This window comes from Chanodichthys erythropterus, chromosome 21 (genome assembly GCF_024489055.1).
Source record: "Chanodichthys erythropterus isolate Z2021 chromosome 21, ASM2448905v1, whole genome shotgun sequence".
NCBI lineage: Eukaryota > Metazoa > Chordata > Actinopteri > Cypriniformes > Xenocyprididae > Chanodichthys > Chanodichthys erythropterus.
Genome location: NC_090241.1, coordinates 7,216,178 through 7,235,148, shown reverse-complemented (window position 1 = coordinate 7,235,148; position 18,971 = coordinate 7,216,178). Strand labels below are relative to the sequence as shown.

At 39.8% G+C, this 18,971-nt stretch overlaps 1 protein-coding gene across 3 annotated transcripts in view; it reads left to right on the top strand.

Moving 5' to 3' along the window:
• The window catches only part of erbb3a (erb-b2 receptor tyrosine kinase 3a), a 38,827-nt gene that overhangs the window by 15,435 nt on the left and 4,421 nt on the right, over positions 1-18,971 (top strand). The window contains exons 9-26 of one of the 3 annotated variants that reach the window (XM_067374751.1): positions 864-981; positions 2,026-2,099; positions 2,182-2,272; positions 3,176-3,193; positions 4,232-4,449; positions 6,548-6,680; positions 7,072-7,165; positions 7,254-7,411; positions 8,125-8,178; positions 8,261-8,402; positions 8,481-8,600; positions 8,775-8,873; positions 10,495-10,680; positions 10,781-10,936; positions 11,621-11,696; positions 11,785-11,931; positions 14,182-14,279; positions 14,384-14,494. In XM_067374751.1, coding sequence (XP_067230852.1) covers positions 864-981; positions 2,026-2,099; positions 2,182-2,272; positions 3,176-3,193; positions 4,232-4,449; positions 6,548-6,680; positions 7,072-7,165; positions 7,254-7,411; positions 8,125-8,178; positions 8,261-8,402; positions 8,481-8,600; positions 8,775-8,873; positions 10,495-10,680; positions 10,781-10,936; positions 11,621-11,696; positions 11,785-11,931; positions 14,182-14,279; positions 14,384-14,494 — 2,093 coding nt within the window. Of the gene's footprint in view, positions 1-863; positions 982-2,025; positions 2,100-2,181; positions 2,273-3,175; positions 3,194-4,231; positions 4,450-6,547; positions 6,681-7,071; positions 7,166-7,253; positions 7,412-8,124; positions 8,179-8,260; positions 8,403-8,480; positions 8,601-8,774; positions 8,874-10,494; positions 10,681-10,780; positions 10,937-11,620; positions 11,697-11,784; positions 11,932-14,181; positions 14,280-14,383; positions 14,564-18,971 lie in introns of all 3 variants that reach the window. The other 2 variants (XM_067374749.1, XM_067374750.1) reach the window with 2 other exon arrangements.

Below are 18,971 nucleotides of genomic sequence, written 5' to 3'. Positions count from 1 at the left end.
AAGCTGAATTTTCAGCATCATTACTCCAGTCTTCAATCATTGTAATATGCTGATTTGGTGCTCAAGAAACATTTCTATTTATTATCAATGGTGAAAACTGTTTTTGCTACTTAATATATTTGTGGAATCTGTGATAAAAACTATCATTAAAAAAGTTTGGGGTAAATAAGATAAAAAAGCAAGGGTGCATTAAATTGATCAAAAGTGACAGTAAAAAGACATTTAAAAAGTTACAAAAGATATACATGCTGTTAAATAAATAAATACTGTTCTTCTGGTTCATCAAAGAATCCTGAAAAATGTATAACTGTTTCCACAAAAATATTAAGCTGCAAAACATTGATGATAAAAAAGCATGATTGAGTACCAGTATAAACTAATGATAATTAAGCACCAAATCGGCACATCAGAATGACTTCTGAAGGATCATGTGACCCTGAAGACTGGAGTAATGATGCTTTACATCACAGGAATTTTACAATATATTCAAATGGAAAACAATTCTTTTACACTGACTATAATAATAATATTCTTTTTCACCATATTACTGTTTTTTATAGTATTTTTGATCAAATAAATGCAGCCTTAGTGAGCACAAGAGCACAAAGCATTTTGCATTTGTAGGAAAAAACATACTTTACAAGCAAAAATCTCTATTGCTCATGACCTTGAGTGATTTACTATGTATGTATGACTCCTCATCATAGATTTGTCTCAAAAGATGAGTTACATTTCTTGGAAATTTTTTTGAAAGTTGCATCACTGTCCATTGAGAAACAAGCACAGTCTCCTTTATGTCCATCTTAATGTGTTCTCAATCATAACCATGTTTCTTGTTTTGTATTTTCCTTCTCTTTGTGCAGCGTGTGTTGGCACTGGTACACCTTCCAGACAGACTGTAGACTCACAGAACATCGACAGCTTCATAAACTGCACTAAGATTCAGGGCAGCCTGCATTTCCTTGTAACAGGAATTAGAGGGTGAGTGGGAGAAAATTCTTGGGAAATTAAAAGTAAATCTTCTGAAATTAAATGCGTGTAAACTTTAATTTTAAAATCGGTTGTGGTCAGATTTTGTAATTTGATCAAATTAGAAAATATTGTATAATCGTGATTATTAAGGATACATGCAGTATGCTAACTGTAAAAAAAAAAATGTTTAAAATGTCATCACCATTCCACCACAGAATGTTATTTAACAATAGGGGCTTTTGCATCGAATAGTTCTAGGAAATAGCCACTAGGATATTCCCTGGGAACTAATTTCTCCCCCAGGCCATGTTCCTGGTTGCATTCGCACCGGTAATAGGAACTCTGAAGTGGCCGACAACGGCATCTATAAGCATGGCATTTACAAACGCTAAATGATGGAATGTAAATGCATAATTTACACGACTGAAAGAGCAAAAAGTGGGGCTAAGAGACTAAATCTCCTATGACAACTTTCAGTATTACATACATATCATCAAGGTGGAGAAAAGAACATCTCCCTGCAGACAACAGGTTAATGCTGTTATCGCTGTTTTCCATGTTCTTGAAGTAAATATGTTTAAACAGCTTTTTAAAAATGCCGGGTGTTTGACATACGTTTGACCAATCAATGTACATTTACGTCACTCATAGTTCCTATAGTGCTGGTTTAGACCCTATTCTGAAGTAGGAGCTAATTTAGTTCCCCCAAAAGGAGTTCCTAGAACTAAAATCGTTCCCATTTCCTGCGGTGCGAACACGGCAAAATCTGAGTACTCCAGCAAATAGTTCTAGGAACCACGAAAAGGTTCCTCCAGTGCGAAAGCGGCTAATATGTCATTTAAGAAGCCTGGTGTTTGAAATATTCATGACAAAAATGAGTTCTCCTTTCTGTTGGAAATAGTGGACAAATTAAACAAGCGAGAGAGTGAAAGGGTTTTTTTTTTTTTTTTTTTAAGGGAGTTTATTTTACAAAAATTCACAGGGCCAAAGTGCCCAGTTGAAGGTGCTGGGTAATGGTTCATCTGACCTTTCACATCTCTCTTTCATCCACAGTGATAGTTACAATAATATTAGTGCTCTTGATCCAAAGAAACTGAAGATCTTCAACACTGTCAGAGAGATCACAGGTGTGTGTGTTTCTCTGTGTGTATTTTTGCCATTTCTTTTTCACTGTACACCGTCTAACTCATTCTTCTGTCCGCTTGATAGACATTCTGAGTATTCAGTCTTGGCCCGACGAGTTGGAAGATCTTTCTGTCTTCTCAAATCTTGCAACAATACAAGGACGAACACTGTACAGGTGAGCACACAGCCTGTCCTTTGTTTGTTGAAAGGAGTCATTTACCTGTCTCCTTATTTCTTAACACTTAAATGCATCAGCGTAAACATAGTATTAATATTATTTCTACTAGTGTATGCACTGTTTGTACTATGAGCAAGATTGATACTTCAATCTGTTCAACTTGTTGTGGAGAGGTGTGCTATCACTTTTCAAAGATATTGGATTTATCTAGCCAACAATTAAACAATAAAAATAAATAAATAAATAAATAATTTTTTTACTTGCATTTAAAGTGGGAGGATATTTATTGTAGGGATTGGATTAGAATATATTGGTGGGCTTTTTTGACTTGGACCAGAAACCACCTAGCAGCAGCCTAGCAGCCATTTAGAACCAGTGATATTTTAGTATTATTTGTTTACTTTATAGTATTTATTAATATTTTATTTTTATATTTTCTGTTTTCATTTTAATTTTGGTTTACATTTAGTACATTTATGTGCTTTAGTTATTTTTATTAGCTTTTGTTTTTTATATTTCTTTTTAGTGGTAGCTTATTTTTATTTTAGTTTGTTTTAGTAATTTTTTAGTACTTAAAGTTATTTTATTTCAGTTATTTGCCAAGGCAACACATTTTCATTTGTTTTTTTTATTTTAAGTTTTTCCATCTAATATTTATATTTTACTTCAACTTTGTTTTAATTAACATTTCAGTTTTAGTTCTCGTTTTTGTATAAATTTTAGTTAAACCCCATAGCACCCACTCAGAACCACCTCACAAAGTTTCTTTAGAAAAGTAAAAAATTAGTTATTATTACAACACAACAATAATTGTTGCCTGACATTTCTAGAAGTCATGTAATATTCATTATTCATGTTCATTATTATTATTTTCATGTTCCTGTCTTGTTCTTCCTCCAGAGGAGTAAGTTCTAAGAGGTAGGATTGTGTGTCAGCTTTTAGATTGTACTACTCATTTTCTCTCTTTGTAATTATTTTACAATCAGCTCAGTGGTGTGGTATTTCTAAGCTTCAGATTGGTGGTGGGAAATCCTGCATGGGGAACATGGAAACCTTTCTGTCGAAAAAGCTAATTTACAATGTTGATTTCACCTAATCACCAGGAATAAAGCTCTTGAGATGTTGTTTGAAGTGTATACTCTTCATGAAATTAGATGGGAGCGATGTTATTTTTTGATCGTTGATCCCAAGCTAGCAGATTGTCTTAAAGTCAACATGAAATGCTGTTCACATTCCGTTTTACTTCCTTATCTGACATACGCTACCATTCAAAAATTTTGAGTCTGTACGTTTTTTTTATTTTTTTAAAGAAATTAATGCTTTTATTCAGCAAGGACGCATTACATTGATCAAAAGTGAATACATATTTCAAATAATTCTTTTGAACTTTGTATTCATCAAAGAACCCTGAAAAAAATATTAAGCAGCACAACTGTTTGCAACATTGATAATAATCAGGAATGTTTCTTCATCATATTAGAATGATTTCTGAAGGATCATGTGACATTGAAAACGAGTAATGGCTACTGAAGATTTAGCTAAATCAAACATTTATTTTGTAATAATTGTAATAATATGTCACAATATTACTGTTTTGATCAAATACATGCAGAAACTTCTTTCAAAAATATTTTAAAAATCATCCCGACCCCAAACTTTTGAACAGTCATGTATGTCTGAATGAACATTAAATCTAAAAAAAAAAATAAATAAAAAAAAAAGCCCGAACTGACATACACAGGATATTCAGTGGGACTTGATTTTCTGTATTGTGAATCTGTAGACTTTTGTATTTCTTCTGTAGAATCATGTACACCAATAAATCGTGCACAATGAAACCAGCAACTTCTATTAAGCAAGTAAATAGGGTCAGCTCATTTCATGTTGACTATAAGTACCATGTAATTTTATTTGTCTTTTATCTTTTAAATGACATTTCCACTCGCTCTGTCTCAGGGGTTACTCGCTTTTGGTGATGAAGATTCCTACGTTGAAATCCCTGGGTCTTCGTTCTCTCAAGCGAATTGGTGACGGAGGCATCTACATTACAGGAAACAAGCAGCTCTGCTATCACCACACAGTTAACTGGACACGTCTGTTCGGGAGCGGCCCCAGAGCCGTGCGCCGCCAGAAGTCCCTCGACATCAAAGAGAACCACCCACAAGAGCTATGCAGTGAGTATTACCAAAATTACTTTTTCACTATTGACTATTTATGGGTTGTCGAATGACTAGTTAATAGGGGTGTGATGAGAAATTAGGATAGAATATGCCACCTCTTCGTTCACATTAAGCCTTCACTGTCATTTTACTTTTTATAGAAATAAAAACCATTTATTTTAGTTGGATAATGGTCGCTTCAGACCCATCCAGCTCATCCAACACGAGCTGCAGCCTGCAGAGTCGTACATAGTGCAACAGGAATTAGAGTTCACTAATCACGTGACGAGAGTAAGTGACGAGATGACTGACAAGCCCATGGCGGAGGATTTGTTTGTACAACAGAGCTGAGCTTAAGTGTCTGACAAATGTTTAATCTTACAGAATGCGTGCTCATCACTGGCGATCGCGAAAGCGAAAGTAAAACGCAAGTGCGCATTCAAACGCGAATTCAATATCTCGCATTTTGAAAGCGGCTCCCTGGTGCATGCAAATATCTCCCAATATGAAAAGGTGCTACAGAGGATCTTTTCGTCGACTGAGAAACCAAAGACTGTTAGTGAGTTTATTTCGAGGGAACGCCTCCCAAAACTCGTGCACGAGTGTTTACCACCGGCATTCGCTGTGTCGTGTTAGTGGATTCATTGTGTCGGACTCACCGCAGGTAACTCATAATCTGCAGTTGTTACTCCTGACAAAAACATTGCATGCGGCGCCTGTGGAGTGTGGAAAGTTACTGGAGCGCGCAGTCACACTCATCTCTCACAAGAAACGTCATGGCAGTGATTGACAAGCCAGAGGGCCAATTGTTTACGCGATGATCGAGTAAACGATTGGCTGATGTTTTTAAGGCCCTACCTCGTGCACAGATGATGTATATTAATATTATTCCTTTCAGTGCACCTAATAAATAGTCTTTTATCAGTTAATATTGTAATATTGCAAAAATATATAAAACAAAACATCCTCTGTAGCACATTTAATAAGACTAAGAGAAAACTGTTATTCATTTTTATGGTAATACTTTACAATAAGGTTTCATGAGTTAACTACTGCAGTTACATGAACTAAGAAAGATCTATACTTCTACAGCATTTATTAATATGTTAATGTTAATTTCAACATTTACTAATACATTATTATAATCAAAATTTGTATTTGTTAACATTAGTTAATGCACTGTGAACAAACATGAACAAACATAGAATAACTGTAACTAACATTAACAAAGATTAATAAGCACAGTAACAAATGTATTGCTCTTTGTTAGTTCATGTTAGTTAATACATTAACTAATGTTAACAAATGAGACCTTATTGTAAAGTGTTACCTTTTTTGTACTGTTTTTATTTCTATGATCAATTTGTGTTCAGTTAGGAGGTCAAAGGTTGTAAAAGCTCATAATTCATGTACAGGTATAAGGTCTGAAGAGACTCATATGAAATCATACAGGAGAGAAGTCAGTCAGTTGAGTTTGTGGCAAAACCTTTTATAGTGCTTGAGTATTATTGTCTTTTACTGCTTATGATAATTCATAATCAGAAAGTAGAATTGAAATGACATTCATTATAAGATGATTAGTTAAAATATTTCAAATACACCTGCGGACTATTTTTTTAGTCAAAATACTGTGTAAAAACATGACTTGTCTCGTTCTCGTGTCCTCAATCTCGTGTCTCGTCTCGTGAGCAAACTGTCTTGTCATACCCCTACTAGTTAATCATTGGGAAGTGGTTGTCACCATAAAATCAAAATGGACACTTTAATTTTTTTATGAAATATTGTAGTATTTATTATAAGTGATTTATCATTATTTTTGAAAAAATGTATTCCCTTGTAATCTTTAATCAAAATATCGTCCCCTCCCTCTTGCAACGACATCTCTTCTCTGATGAAGTCCCACCCTACGTTTTTTCTTGTTTGAGAAGCTGTTTCACTCTGATTTATCACAATAGGGAAGAAAAGACGCGAAAATCCTAAAAATATTAAATACATGATATTGAATTGAATATATATTAATGAATAATAAATAAATGTATCACTAATCAACTCATTACTATTTAAAATACTATATAAAATCTCATATTCAGTATTGCTGTGTGTTTGTTTGTAGTTGAAGAAGGGCATGTGTGTGATCCCTTGTGTTCATCTGAGGGCTGCTGGGGTCCGGGACCCGATCAGTGTCTGTCCTGCAAGAACTACAGCAGAGGAGGAACATGTGTACCACACTGCAACTTCCTGTCTGGGTCAGTATAGGACAATGGCTGTCTCTCATTCTGCACCATACTTCCTTAGTATATTGCGGACAAAAATTATTTGTATTGTTTAGCATGCATCTTTATTGTAACTGTTAAAAAGTGTATGACATTTGGGCTCATAACCATTTCTGATGACTATATTGAATACTTTGAGAAATCGACGCTCACAGGAATGTCTCTGGAATAAATATTGGAATGATTTTAACATTTAATAGTGCTTAGAAATGGCCGACTCCCTTGGCAGTGAACTAGGGAGTGGATTGAGACACACCCAAAGTGCCCTTTTGATGTGTGTGTGTTGTAGATAAGAAAACAATTAATTATTTTGTACTATGAGAAAGGAGATGTTCTGAAGAGATGACCTCTGACCTCTCCACAGTGAAAAACGCGAGTTTGCAGGACCTAAAGGAGAGTGTATGCCTTGTCACCAGGAGTGTGCAGTGCAGGACAACAAACTCACCTGCAAAGGACCGGTAATCTAGTGTTTGATAGAATGTCACTCGCTGTTTGCACGGATTGTTTGATTTATTAAATCATCTCTCCATCTCATTTGTCCCGCAGGGTTCTGATGAGTGTGAAGCATGTGTGCATTTGCAGGACGGGCCGTACTGCGTGTCCTCGTGTCCAGAGGGGGTTCAGGGGGAAAATGGGCTCATCATTTATAAGTTCGCCAGTGACCAGTACAAATGTCAACCATGCCATGCCAACTGCACCCTGGGGTGAGGAGGCTCAGAATGTCAAATAAAGTGCAATAAAATACATCAAATAAATATGAAAAATTGTTATGCGCATTTTAGAGCTTTTATCCAAAACATTCAGTTTGCCTGGGGATGATAAAATGAAGAGAAAAAAAAAAATACATAGACTTGAAAAAAATGAGGAAATAGACAGAAAATGAGGAAACTTTGGGGTTGGTAAGAATTCTCTTATGCTCATCAAAAATACAGTATAACAGTAATATTGTGAAATGTGTTTACACTGTTAAAGAACTGTTTTCTATATGAATATATTTGAAAATGTAATTTATTCCTGTGATGCAAAGCTGAATTTTCAACATCATTACTCCAGTCTTCAGTGTCACATGATCCTTCAGAAATCATTCTAATATTTTCTGCTCAAGAAACCTTTCTTATTATCATCAATGTAAAAAACAGTTGCAGTGCTGCCTAATATTTTTTTGTTGAAACGTCATACTTTTATTTTCAGGATATTTTTGGCAAAAAGAAAGCTAAAATAGAACCGCATTCATTTGAAATAGAAATCATTTGTAACACTATAAACTTTTGATCAAATATTTGTCCTTGCTTAATAAAAGTATGATTTTTTTTTCAAAGAAAATATCTTACTCACCCCAAACTTTTGAATGGTTGTGTATATCATTCTAATTATACTATTTTTGCTATCAGTTAATTCTGTATATTTCTCATCTCAGATGTTTGGGTCCAGGTCAGAATGATTGTGTGAATTCGTCCAGGTCGGCTGCTGGGTAAGTGTCTCCCCCTGATGGTGTGATGTATCACCTGCAGTTGCCAGTAAGCCTCTAATTGTGTAAACATATTGTGTTGCAGCTTGCCGGTGACAGCAATAGTGCTGAGCGTTATATTCATGGTGATGGTCGCATTCTCAGTGTTTGTGCTGAGTGTTCTTTATCGCAGAAGTGTTGCTATCCGCCAAAAACGTGCCATGAGGAGATACCTGCAGAGTGGAGAGGTGTGTAGTCAAAATGAATTCAGCAAATTGAATTGGTGAAGCGTTGTGGAGTTTTATAACATTTAAAAATGTATTTAGAGTTTTGAACCGCTGGATCCCGGAGAAAAAGGTGTGAAAGTTCATGCTCGGATTTTGAGAGGGCCTGAACTACGAAAGATCAAACCTCTCGGCTCTGGAGTGTTTGGCACTGTGCACAAGGTATTCTGATGTCATTACATGAGCTCATACTGAAACCTGACTATAACTCGGATAAGTTACTGAACTGTTTGCTCAAGGTGTTCTCGTAATACATTGTTTTCTTTCTTATTTTGGCTCTCTTACTCTTTCTTCATGCTTAGTTCTCTTTTTTTTTTCTCATTTGTTTCTTCACAGGGAGTTTGGATACCAGAGGGAGACACAGTAAAGATTCCAGTGGCTATCAAGACTATTCAAGACCGTACAGGACGACAGACCTTTCAGGAACTCACAGATGTAAGACACACACACACACACACACACATAGCCTGTATACAATACCATTTAAAAGTTTGCGGCCAGTAAGTTATTTTTTAAGAAATGAACACTTTATTTTAGGGTCTTTTTAACTAGTTGCTTATTAGCTTGCTTATGACTAGTACATTGGCTCTTTATTAGTTATTATTAAGCACTTATTAATGCCTCATTCTACATGACCTTATTTTGTATTCTTAATCCTACCCAATACCTACATTTAAAAACTACCTTACGAACTATTAATATGCAGTAAATTGGGAGTTAATTGAGGGAAACTTCATAGTTAATAGTGAATATGTGTTCCCCATATTAAAGTGTTACCTAAATTAGTACTTGTATTCAGCAAAAATGCATTAATTTAAACAATAAAAACAGTTATACTGTTACAAAAGCTTTCTATTTCTAATAAATGCTATTCTTTTGAACTTTCTATTCATCAAAGAATACTGAAAAATATTAAATACTGTTTTCAATATTGAGAACAATATGAAATGTGACCCTGGACCACAAAACCAGTCATAAGGGTCAATGTTTTTAAAATTGAGATTTATACCTCATCTGAAAGCTGAATAAATAAGCTTTCCATTGATGTATGGTTTATTAGGACAATATTTGGTTGAGATACAGTACAACTATTTAAAAATCTGGAATCCGAGGGTGCAAAAAAATCAAAATATTGAGAAAATCACCTTTAAAGTTGTCCAAATGAAGTCTTTAGCAATGCATATCCACTCACAAAAATACATTTTTGATATATAATTATATATATATATATATATTTTTTTTTTACAAAATATCTTCATGGAACATGATCTTTACATAATATCCTAATGATTGTTGGCATAAAAGAATTTATATTTTATCGATAATTTTGACGCATACAGTGTATTGTTGGCTATTGCTACAAATATACCCGTGTGACTTATGACTGGTTTTGTGGTCCAGTATCACAAATGTTTCTTTAGCAGCAAATCAGCACATTAGAATGATTTCTGAAGGATCAGGTGATTCTGAAGACTGGAGTAATGATGCTGAAAAAAACAGATCACAATTTTGCCATCACAATTTTACATTAAATTACATTTTTTTTTAAATTGTAATAATATGTGAAATATTATTAAAATGTAAATTAAATGTTTTCTAAATAATTTAAATAAATGTAGCCTTGTTGAGCATTACTTCAAAAACATTTTAAAATCATACCAACCCCAAATTATTGAATGATACAGTAGTTTAGGGTTGCCCTGTGATTACTAAATGAATGCAATTTATGTTAATTTATTTCATTTTTAATAGGTCATAGTGACATTTAGTTCATCCAAAAATGAAAATTCAGTCATTAATTACTCACCCTCATGTCGTTCCAAACCCTTAAGACCTTCATTCAACTTCGAAACACAAATTAAGATATTTTTGATGAAATCTGAGAGATTTTTTAACAAAAATAATGACTTTATTCAACAATTTCTTCTCTTCCATGTCATTCCCCTATGTTGTTTACGTTCAACGCTTCCAGATTCTGTGTCAGAACGCCGACTCAAAATAAAAGCATTGAAAAACACAAAATGACATTCTGAATGATTTCTTTTCTGTCTTGCAGCATATGTTGGCTATGGGGAGTTTGGACCACGCGTATATAGTGCGGCTCTTAGGCATCTGTCCAGGGCCCAGTCTGCAGCTGGTCACTCAGCTCAGTCCACAGGGGTCGTTGCTGGAGCACATCCGGCAGCGCAGAGAGGGACTCAACCCTCAGAGACTGCTCAACTGGTGTGTGCAGATTGCCAAGGTGAGTGGGACAGAAAGTCTGGCTATGCGTTTTGAGGTATTCAGATCATTTCAAGCCCACTTAAACAAACTAAAATCTTTCCTCGCTTGTTCCCTCCTAGGGTATGTACTATCTAGAGGAGCAGAGAATGGTCCACAGGAACCTGGCTGCTCGCAACATTCTGCTCAAGAGTGACTTTATAGTTCAAATAGCTGATTATGGCATCGCTGACCTCCTTTACCCTGATGACAAGAAATACTTCTTCAATGAAATTAAGGTAAAGAAGACTTCCAAGTTACACTGCCAGTCAAAAAATTGCAATAATAAAGTTTTTTTGGTAACACTTTACATTAAGGTTTCATTTGTTAACATTAGTTAATCTATTAACTAACATGAACTAACTATGAGCAATAAGTTTGTTACAGTATTAATCTTTGTTAATGTTCACAGTGTATTTGCAACTTTTGATTTTAATTATGTATTAATAAATGTTGAACTTAACATTAATAAAGATTAATAAATGATGTAGAAGTGCATTACATTATTAGTTTTAACTAATTAAAACTATTTTAACTAATGTAGTTAACTAATGTTAACTAATGAAACCTTATTGTAAAGTGTTACCGATTTTCTTTATGTTTTTGAAAGAAGACTTATGCTCACCAAGGCTGCATTTATTTGATACAGTATACAAAAAACAGTAATATTGTGAAGTAAGATCAGCTTTACCATCACAGGAATAAATTACATTTTAACATATACTTAAATAGAAAACAGTTATTTTAAAGTGCAATAATATTCCACAATATTATTATTTTTTTAATGTATTTTTGAGCAAATAAATGCAGCCTTGCTGAACATAAGAGACTTTTTTCAAAAAAAAAACATTAAAAAAGTGTTCCTGAGCCGGTAATCACTATACTGTGGCTCTGACTTTTTTCCTAATGTTTGTAATTCCTAGACACCAATTAAGTGGATGGCCCTTGAAAGCATCTTGTTCCGCAGATACACACACCAGAGTGATGTATGGAGCTATGGTGAGTCCATGTGTTGCAAGATAAAATGGCACTGTAAAATACTGCACTTTGGAGTTGGAGATTTAATAAAACAGCTCTCTATCTCTAGGTGTGACAGTCTGGGAAATGATGTCATATGGGGCAGAGCCTTACTCTGCTATGCGACCACAAGAAGTACCTGATCTGTTAGAGAAAGGGGAACGCCTTTCTCAACCTCAGATCTGCACCATTGATGTTTACATGGTCATGGTCAAATGTGAGTCTAATAGCCCATAATGCAAAGAGGAACTGATCTTATGCTTCTTGATTTGATCCCATCACATACATCATCTAGACACAGGCATGTTAGCACAAAAGCTTCTGGAAAGATTGTAAATACAAATTAAGGATGCACAATATATCAGTGCCATATCAGAGACTTGAAAGTATGTCTATATTGGCCAGTTTTGGACATTGTGCATGCTTATTTCCTCTATTTTTTTATTTGATGTCATCTCATGCACAATTAAAGTGAATTGTTTATTATTTAATAACATTTTTAAATATAATATTTAGCAAATATTAAAGTTAATATCCATTTTAATATTGTACATTATAATGTTGTGAGTCCTAAATTCACTTGTAGCATTTAAAATAATTGCTTTTTGTTTTAGTTTTTATTATTAATGTATTTTGACAAAATATTATACAATTTACACTACTGTTCAAAGGTTTCTTAGATATAGTAAAATATAGTAAATATAGTAAAAGCAGTAATATCGTGAAGTATTATTAAAATGTTATATATATATATATATATATATATATATATATATATATATATATATATATATATATATATATACCTGTATACAGACTGATATATTTCAAATACTTATTTCTTTTAATTTTGATGACTATAACTGACAATTAAGGAAAAACCCAAATTCATTATCTCAGAAAATTAGAATATTACTTAAGACCAATACAAAGAAAGGATTTTTAGAAATTTTGGCCAACTGAAAAGTATGATCATGACAAGTATGAGCATGTACAGCACTCAATACTTAGTTGGGGCTCCTTTTGCCTGAATTACTGCAGCAATGCGGCGTGGCATGGAGTCGATCAGTCTGTGGCACTGCTCAGGTGTTATGAGAGCCCAGGTTGCTCTGATAGTGGCCTTCAGCTCTTCTGCATTGTTGGGTCTAGCATATCACATCTTCCTCTTCACGATAAAATATATGGGGTTAAGGTCAGGCGAGTTTGCTGGCCAATTAAGAACAGGGATACCATGGTCCTTAAACCAGGTACTGGTAGCTTTGGCACTTTGTGCAGGTGCCAAGTCCTGTTGGAAAATGAAATCTGCATCTCCATAAAGTTGGTCAGGAGCAGGAAGCATGAAGTGCTCTAAAACTTCCTGGTATACGGCTGCGTTGACCTTGGACCTCAGAAAACACAGTGGAGCAACACCAGCAGATGACATGGCACCCCAAACCATCACTGACTGTGGAAACTTTACACTGGACCTCAAGCAATGTGGATTGTGTGCCTCTCCTTCTTCCTCCAGACTCTGGGACCCTGATTTCCAAAGGAAATGCAAAATTTACTTTCATCAGAGAACATAACTTTGGACCACTCAGCAGCAGTCCAGTCCTTTTTGTATTTAGCCCAGGCGAGACGCTTCTGACGCTGTCTGTTGTTCAAGAGTGGCTTGACACAAGGATTGCGACAGCTGAAACCCGTGTCTTGCATACGTCTGTGCGTAGTAGTTCTTGAAGCACTGACTCCAGCTGCAGTCCACTCTTTGTGAATCTCCCCCACATTTTTGAATGGGTTTTGTTCACAATCCTCTCCAGGGTGCGGTTATCCCTATTGCTTGTACACTTTTTTTCTACCACATCTTGTCCTTCCCTTCGCCTCTCTATTAATGTGCTTGGACACAGAGCTCTGTGAACAGCCAGGCTCTTTTGCAATGACCTTTTGTGTCTTGCCCTCCTTGTGCAAGGTGTCAGTGGTCGTCTTTTGGACAACTGTCAAGTCAGCAGTCTTCCCCATTATTGTGTAGCCTATAGAACTAGACTGAGAGACCATTTAAAGGCCTTTGCTGGTGTTTTGAGTTAATTAGCTGATTAGAGTGTGGCACCAGGTGTCTTCAATATTGAACCTTTTCACAATATTCTAATTTTCTGAGATACTGAATTTGGGATTTTCCTTAGTTGTCAGTTATAATCATCAAAATTATATGTTTCACTTTTTGAATGGAATTAGTGAAATAAATCAACTTTTTTATATATATATTTAAATTAAATTTATTCCTGTGATCAAAGCTATATTTTCAGCATCATTACCCCAATCTTCAGTGTCACATGATCCTTCTGAAATCATTCTAATATGCTGATTTGCTGTTCAAGAATTTTTTGAACTGCTGTTTATTGTTTATTGGCCTTAACTTGAAAATAATTATCGGTCTGGAATTCTATATCACTCAGAATATTTATATATCTGTGCATTCCTACTGTTTAAACAGGTTGGATGATTGATGAAAATGTTCGGCCAACTTTCAAGGAGCTAGCCAATGAGTTCACCCGAATGGCCAGAGACCCTTCTCGGTATCTTGTCATCAATGTAAGGCAAACAAACAGAGTACTTCAGTGTTTACTGGTTGCAAATTACATTTCAGAACATGGAACTGTTTGGCTGACTGTTGTTGATTGATGTTTCACCACTAGGAGGAGTACAGAGCTCCTGAATCGGCCATAGAAGAGTCACATCAGAGAGGAACTGAGATGGACATTCTAGGAGTGGCTCTGGATGACCAGGAAGATGAAGTCTCGGAAGATGTAATAGACATGCATCGCTATGTAACGCCATCTAGAAGCTTCTCTAGACTGCGTATAGATTCTCATCGGGTGCGTTATATTATATCTAATATTATACTGTAACGAAGGTTCTTTGTGTAATGGGAAGGAAGAGGACAGGAATCGGCTTTAGGGCTGCTGACAGTCTTTATTCTCACCAGAGAAAAAATATCCAACACATAAACAAAAAGACGGTGCAACGCACACTCAATAATTCCACATCCAAGGACGGGCTTCACTCCACGACACGAGCACAGCTCACTTAGTCCGACTGTCAGCAGTCCCTCTCTCTCTCCCACGCTCCTGCTTCTCCTGGCGTTTTATCCTGTCTCCACGCCAGTTACTGGAACGAGAAACAGGTGTTCGTGATTTACATTCAACCCGTTCAATCACCGCACATCCCCAGACACTCCCTCCTGCCGCAGACCCCGCTAAACCACGCCCCCCTCGCCACATACCCCCACCGCCCGACTCAGGCCGGGGAGCCGTCCGGCCTGCAGCCCCCCCCCCCCCATTTCTGGAGAGGAAGTCGGCCACAGCCATCTGAACACCCGGCCTGTGGATCACTTTGAATTTAAAAGGCTGTAAAGCAAGATACCAACGAGTGATCCGCGCGTTGGTGTCCTTCATGCGGTGGAGCCACTGCAGAGGGGCATGGTCCGAACAGAGGGTGAATTCCCGCCCCAGGAGATAATAGCGGAGGGTGAGGACGGCCCACCTGATGGCTAAACACTCTTTCTCCACGGTGCTGTACTTAGCCTCTCTCTTAGAGAGCTTGCGGCTAATGTACAGCACCGGCCGCTCCTCACCCTCTATCTCCTGGGGACAGGACCGCACCCAGCCCTCTGTCCGACGCGTCTGTCTGCAACAAAAAGGGGAGAGAGAAATCAGGGGAATGAAGTAACGGCCCGCCACATAAAGCAGCCTTCACCTGGGTGAAGGCCTGCTGGCACAGCTCCGTCCACTGGACCGTATCTGGTGCATCCTTTTTAGTCAGATCAGTCAACGGGCTGGTGAGGTCCGAATAATTAGGAACAAACCTTCTGTAATATCCCGCCAGCCCGAGGAACTGTCTTACCTCCTTTTTGGTCTTGGGACGCGGACAGGTTGCAACCGCTGCTGTCTTATCAATTTGGGGACGCACCTGTCCATATCCCAAGTGGAAGCCCAGATACCTTACTTCCACGCGCCCAATTGCGCACTTCTTCGGGTTGGCCGTGAGCCCAGCCCCTCTCAGCGATCTCAGGACAGCCCTCAAATGCTGCATATGCCGCTGCCAATCATTACTAAAAATAATAATGTCATCCAGATAGGCAGCCGCATACGCAGCATGGGGCCGTAAGATCTTGTCCATGAGTCGCTGAAAGGTAGCCGGTGCCCCGAACAGCCCGAACGGAAGGGTCACGAATTGGTGTAATCCAAACGGCGTCGTGAAAGCGGTCTTTTCTTTGGATAATGGAGACAAGGGGATCTGCCAATACCCTTTTGTTAAGTCCAGTGTCGAATAAAAGCGAGCTGTACCGAGCCGGTCAAGCAATTCGTCCACACGCGGCATTGGATACGCGTCGAATTTCGACACTGCATTCACCTTGCGATAATCCACACAGAACCGTACTGAGCCGTCTGTTTTGGGGACCAAAACTATCGGGCTCGCCCAGTTACTGCTGGATTCCTCTATTACCCCCATTTCAAGCATTGCCTCTAATTCTGCCTGAACCACTTTTTTTTTTGTGTTCAGGTAACCTATACGGCCGGCTGCGAATCACCACGCCCGGCTCTGTCTCGATGTGGTGCTGAATGAGGTCAGTACGGCCCGGTAGGGGAGAGAACACGTCGGCAAATTCAGCCTGTAATTTGGAAACATCAGTGAGCTGTGAGGGCGAAAGGTGATCTCCCCCGGGGCCAGAGCGAGGGATTGTTTTTTTACATTCGCCTCTGGCCCGAGATCATCCTCCCCGCTAATCACCGTCGCCAGCATCACTGATTCCGCCTCACTCCACTTTTTCAGGAGGTTGAGGTGATAAATTTGACGTGCCCCTCTCCTATCGGACCGTATTACTTCATAATCGAGATCACCAACTCGCCGTGTGACCTCAAATGGTCCTTGCCACTTCGCCAGTAATTTTGAGCTTGATGTGGGGAGTAATACGAGCACTTTCTCTCCCGGTGCAAATTTACGCAGATTAGTTCCCCTGTTATACAACCGGCACTGTCTGTCCTGGGCTTGTAACAAATTCTCCATAGATAGCCGCCCCAAAGTGTGGAGTTTTGTTCTCAAGTCCAGCACATACTGAATTTCATTTTTTGATTGAGACGGTCCGTCCTCCCAAGATTCTCTTAGGACATCCAACACCCCGCGGGGGTGGCGCCCAAAGAGAAGCTCGAAGGGGGAAAAACCCCGTGGAGGCTTGCGGGACCTCTCGCACAGCGAACAACAGGGGTTCCAACCATTTATCCCAATTTTTGGCGTCTTCTTGAACGAACTTACGAATCATGGATTTAAGCGTGCGATTAAAACGTTCGACCAGCCCGTCCGTTTGTGGGTGAAAGACGCTGGTTCGAATCGAGTTAATGCCCAACAATTCGTACAGTTCGCGTAGCGTACGTGACATAAACGCCGTGCCTTGATCAGTGAGGATTTCTTTCGGAATCCCCACTCGGGAGATTAAACTGAAGAGGGCGTCCGCAACACTCTTAGCGGAAATGTTGCGGAGAGCCACTGCTTCTGGATATCGTGTTGCATAATCCACAATGACCAATGCAAAAACGATGCCCTCTCGCTGATCGCTCTAATGGCCCGATGAGGTCCATGCCAATTCGTTCGAAGGGGACCTGCATTAATGGAAGGGGGCGCAAAGGCGCTTTTGGAGTGGCCGGAGGATTTACCAGCTGACATTCACGACAAGACGCGCACCACCTGCGCACGTTCTCGTGAATGCCCGGCCAAAAGAATCGGGTCATGAGGCGATTTAGTGTCGCTGTTTGTCCTAAGTGTCCAGCCATTGGGTTGGAGTGAGCCGCATGGAAAAGCATTTCCCTGCGGCTCTTTGGTACTAACAACTGGGTTGTATCTTCCTTTGATTGAGTGTCTTGGGTCACTCGATACAACCTATCTTTAATAATCGCAAAATAGGGATAAGTTAGTGGTCGTCCAGGCTGGAGAGGCTGACCGTCAATCGTACTGACCCTCTCAAACGCACTTTTCAGCGTCTCATCGTGAGACTGCTCCAGGGGAAAATCATCACGGTCCGAGAGAATCAGTCTCCCGATCCCGCTCGGTTCCCCTGAGGCAGTCACCACTGGTCCCCGGTCAGTCTCCCCCGCCTGCACTCGCACTTCCCTTCCCCGCGTACACTTACTCCAAGAGGCACCCGAGCATAAATGCCCCAATAATTTATTAAATGCGGGCCAATTCGTCCCCAAAATTAACGGGTGCCGGAGGTGCGGATTAACTGCCACCTCCACACTATGCTTTTGACCCCTAAATAGAATCCCGACTGACACCAACGGATAACTCGCGATATCCCCGTGCACACACCGTACCTTAACCACGCGGCCTGTATCCAATGCCCCGGATGAAATCAGGCTTTGATGCACGGAGGTTTGGTTACAACCCGAGTCCACCAAAGCCTGATATGTACCCCCCTTGATACTCACTGGTATCTGGTACTGACCAGCCTGACCGGGGGCGACCTGCAGGTCGTCCGGGACCCGGATCAATGTCCCCACCTCCATCACTGGGCACCGGTCTATGAAGTGATCCGGGTCCCCGCAACGCCAACAGGCCGGCCCAGACCTGCCCGCCGCTCCAGTGGCGGAGAACGGGCCGAATGATTGGCGTGAGAGAGGGGAGAAGCAGGCGCGGGGTCCAGCCCGGCGGTGGCCAGTCCCGCCCCCTGGGCGGGGCTCTTGGCGCCACGAACTGCCGAGGATCCGTTCCACCCCGCCCTCGGGGCGGAACACGAGGCGGACCGGGCGGACGGGACCTAGGTAGAGGGACAGGTTTAGAGAGAGAGAGGGGAAGAAGAGAGGGAGAGAGAGAGACAGATGGCAGGGATTCGCCGACCACCCCTGGGCACGCCACCAAGTGGTCCTCCGCCAATTGGATGGCCGAATCCAGCGACGTGGGCCGGTGGCACTGGACCCACTCGGCGGTCTTCTTTGGGAGCCGAGTGGTGAACTGTTCCAGCACCACGCGATCGATCATTTGCTCCGCGTCGCCTCCGTCGGCCATCAGCCATTTGCGGCACGAGTCCCGGAGCTGTTGGGCCAACACGAAGGGTCGGCCCGCCTCCCCCAGCTCCAGAGACCGGAAGCGCTGACGGTGCTGCTCGGGGGAGCGGCCGACCCGCTTTGCAGGATGGCCCTCTTGAGGTCGTTGAAGACCAGGAGGTTCTGGACGGGCAGCTGCTGTGCTGCCACCTGCGACTCGCCCGAGAGCAGCGGGACGAGCCGCATG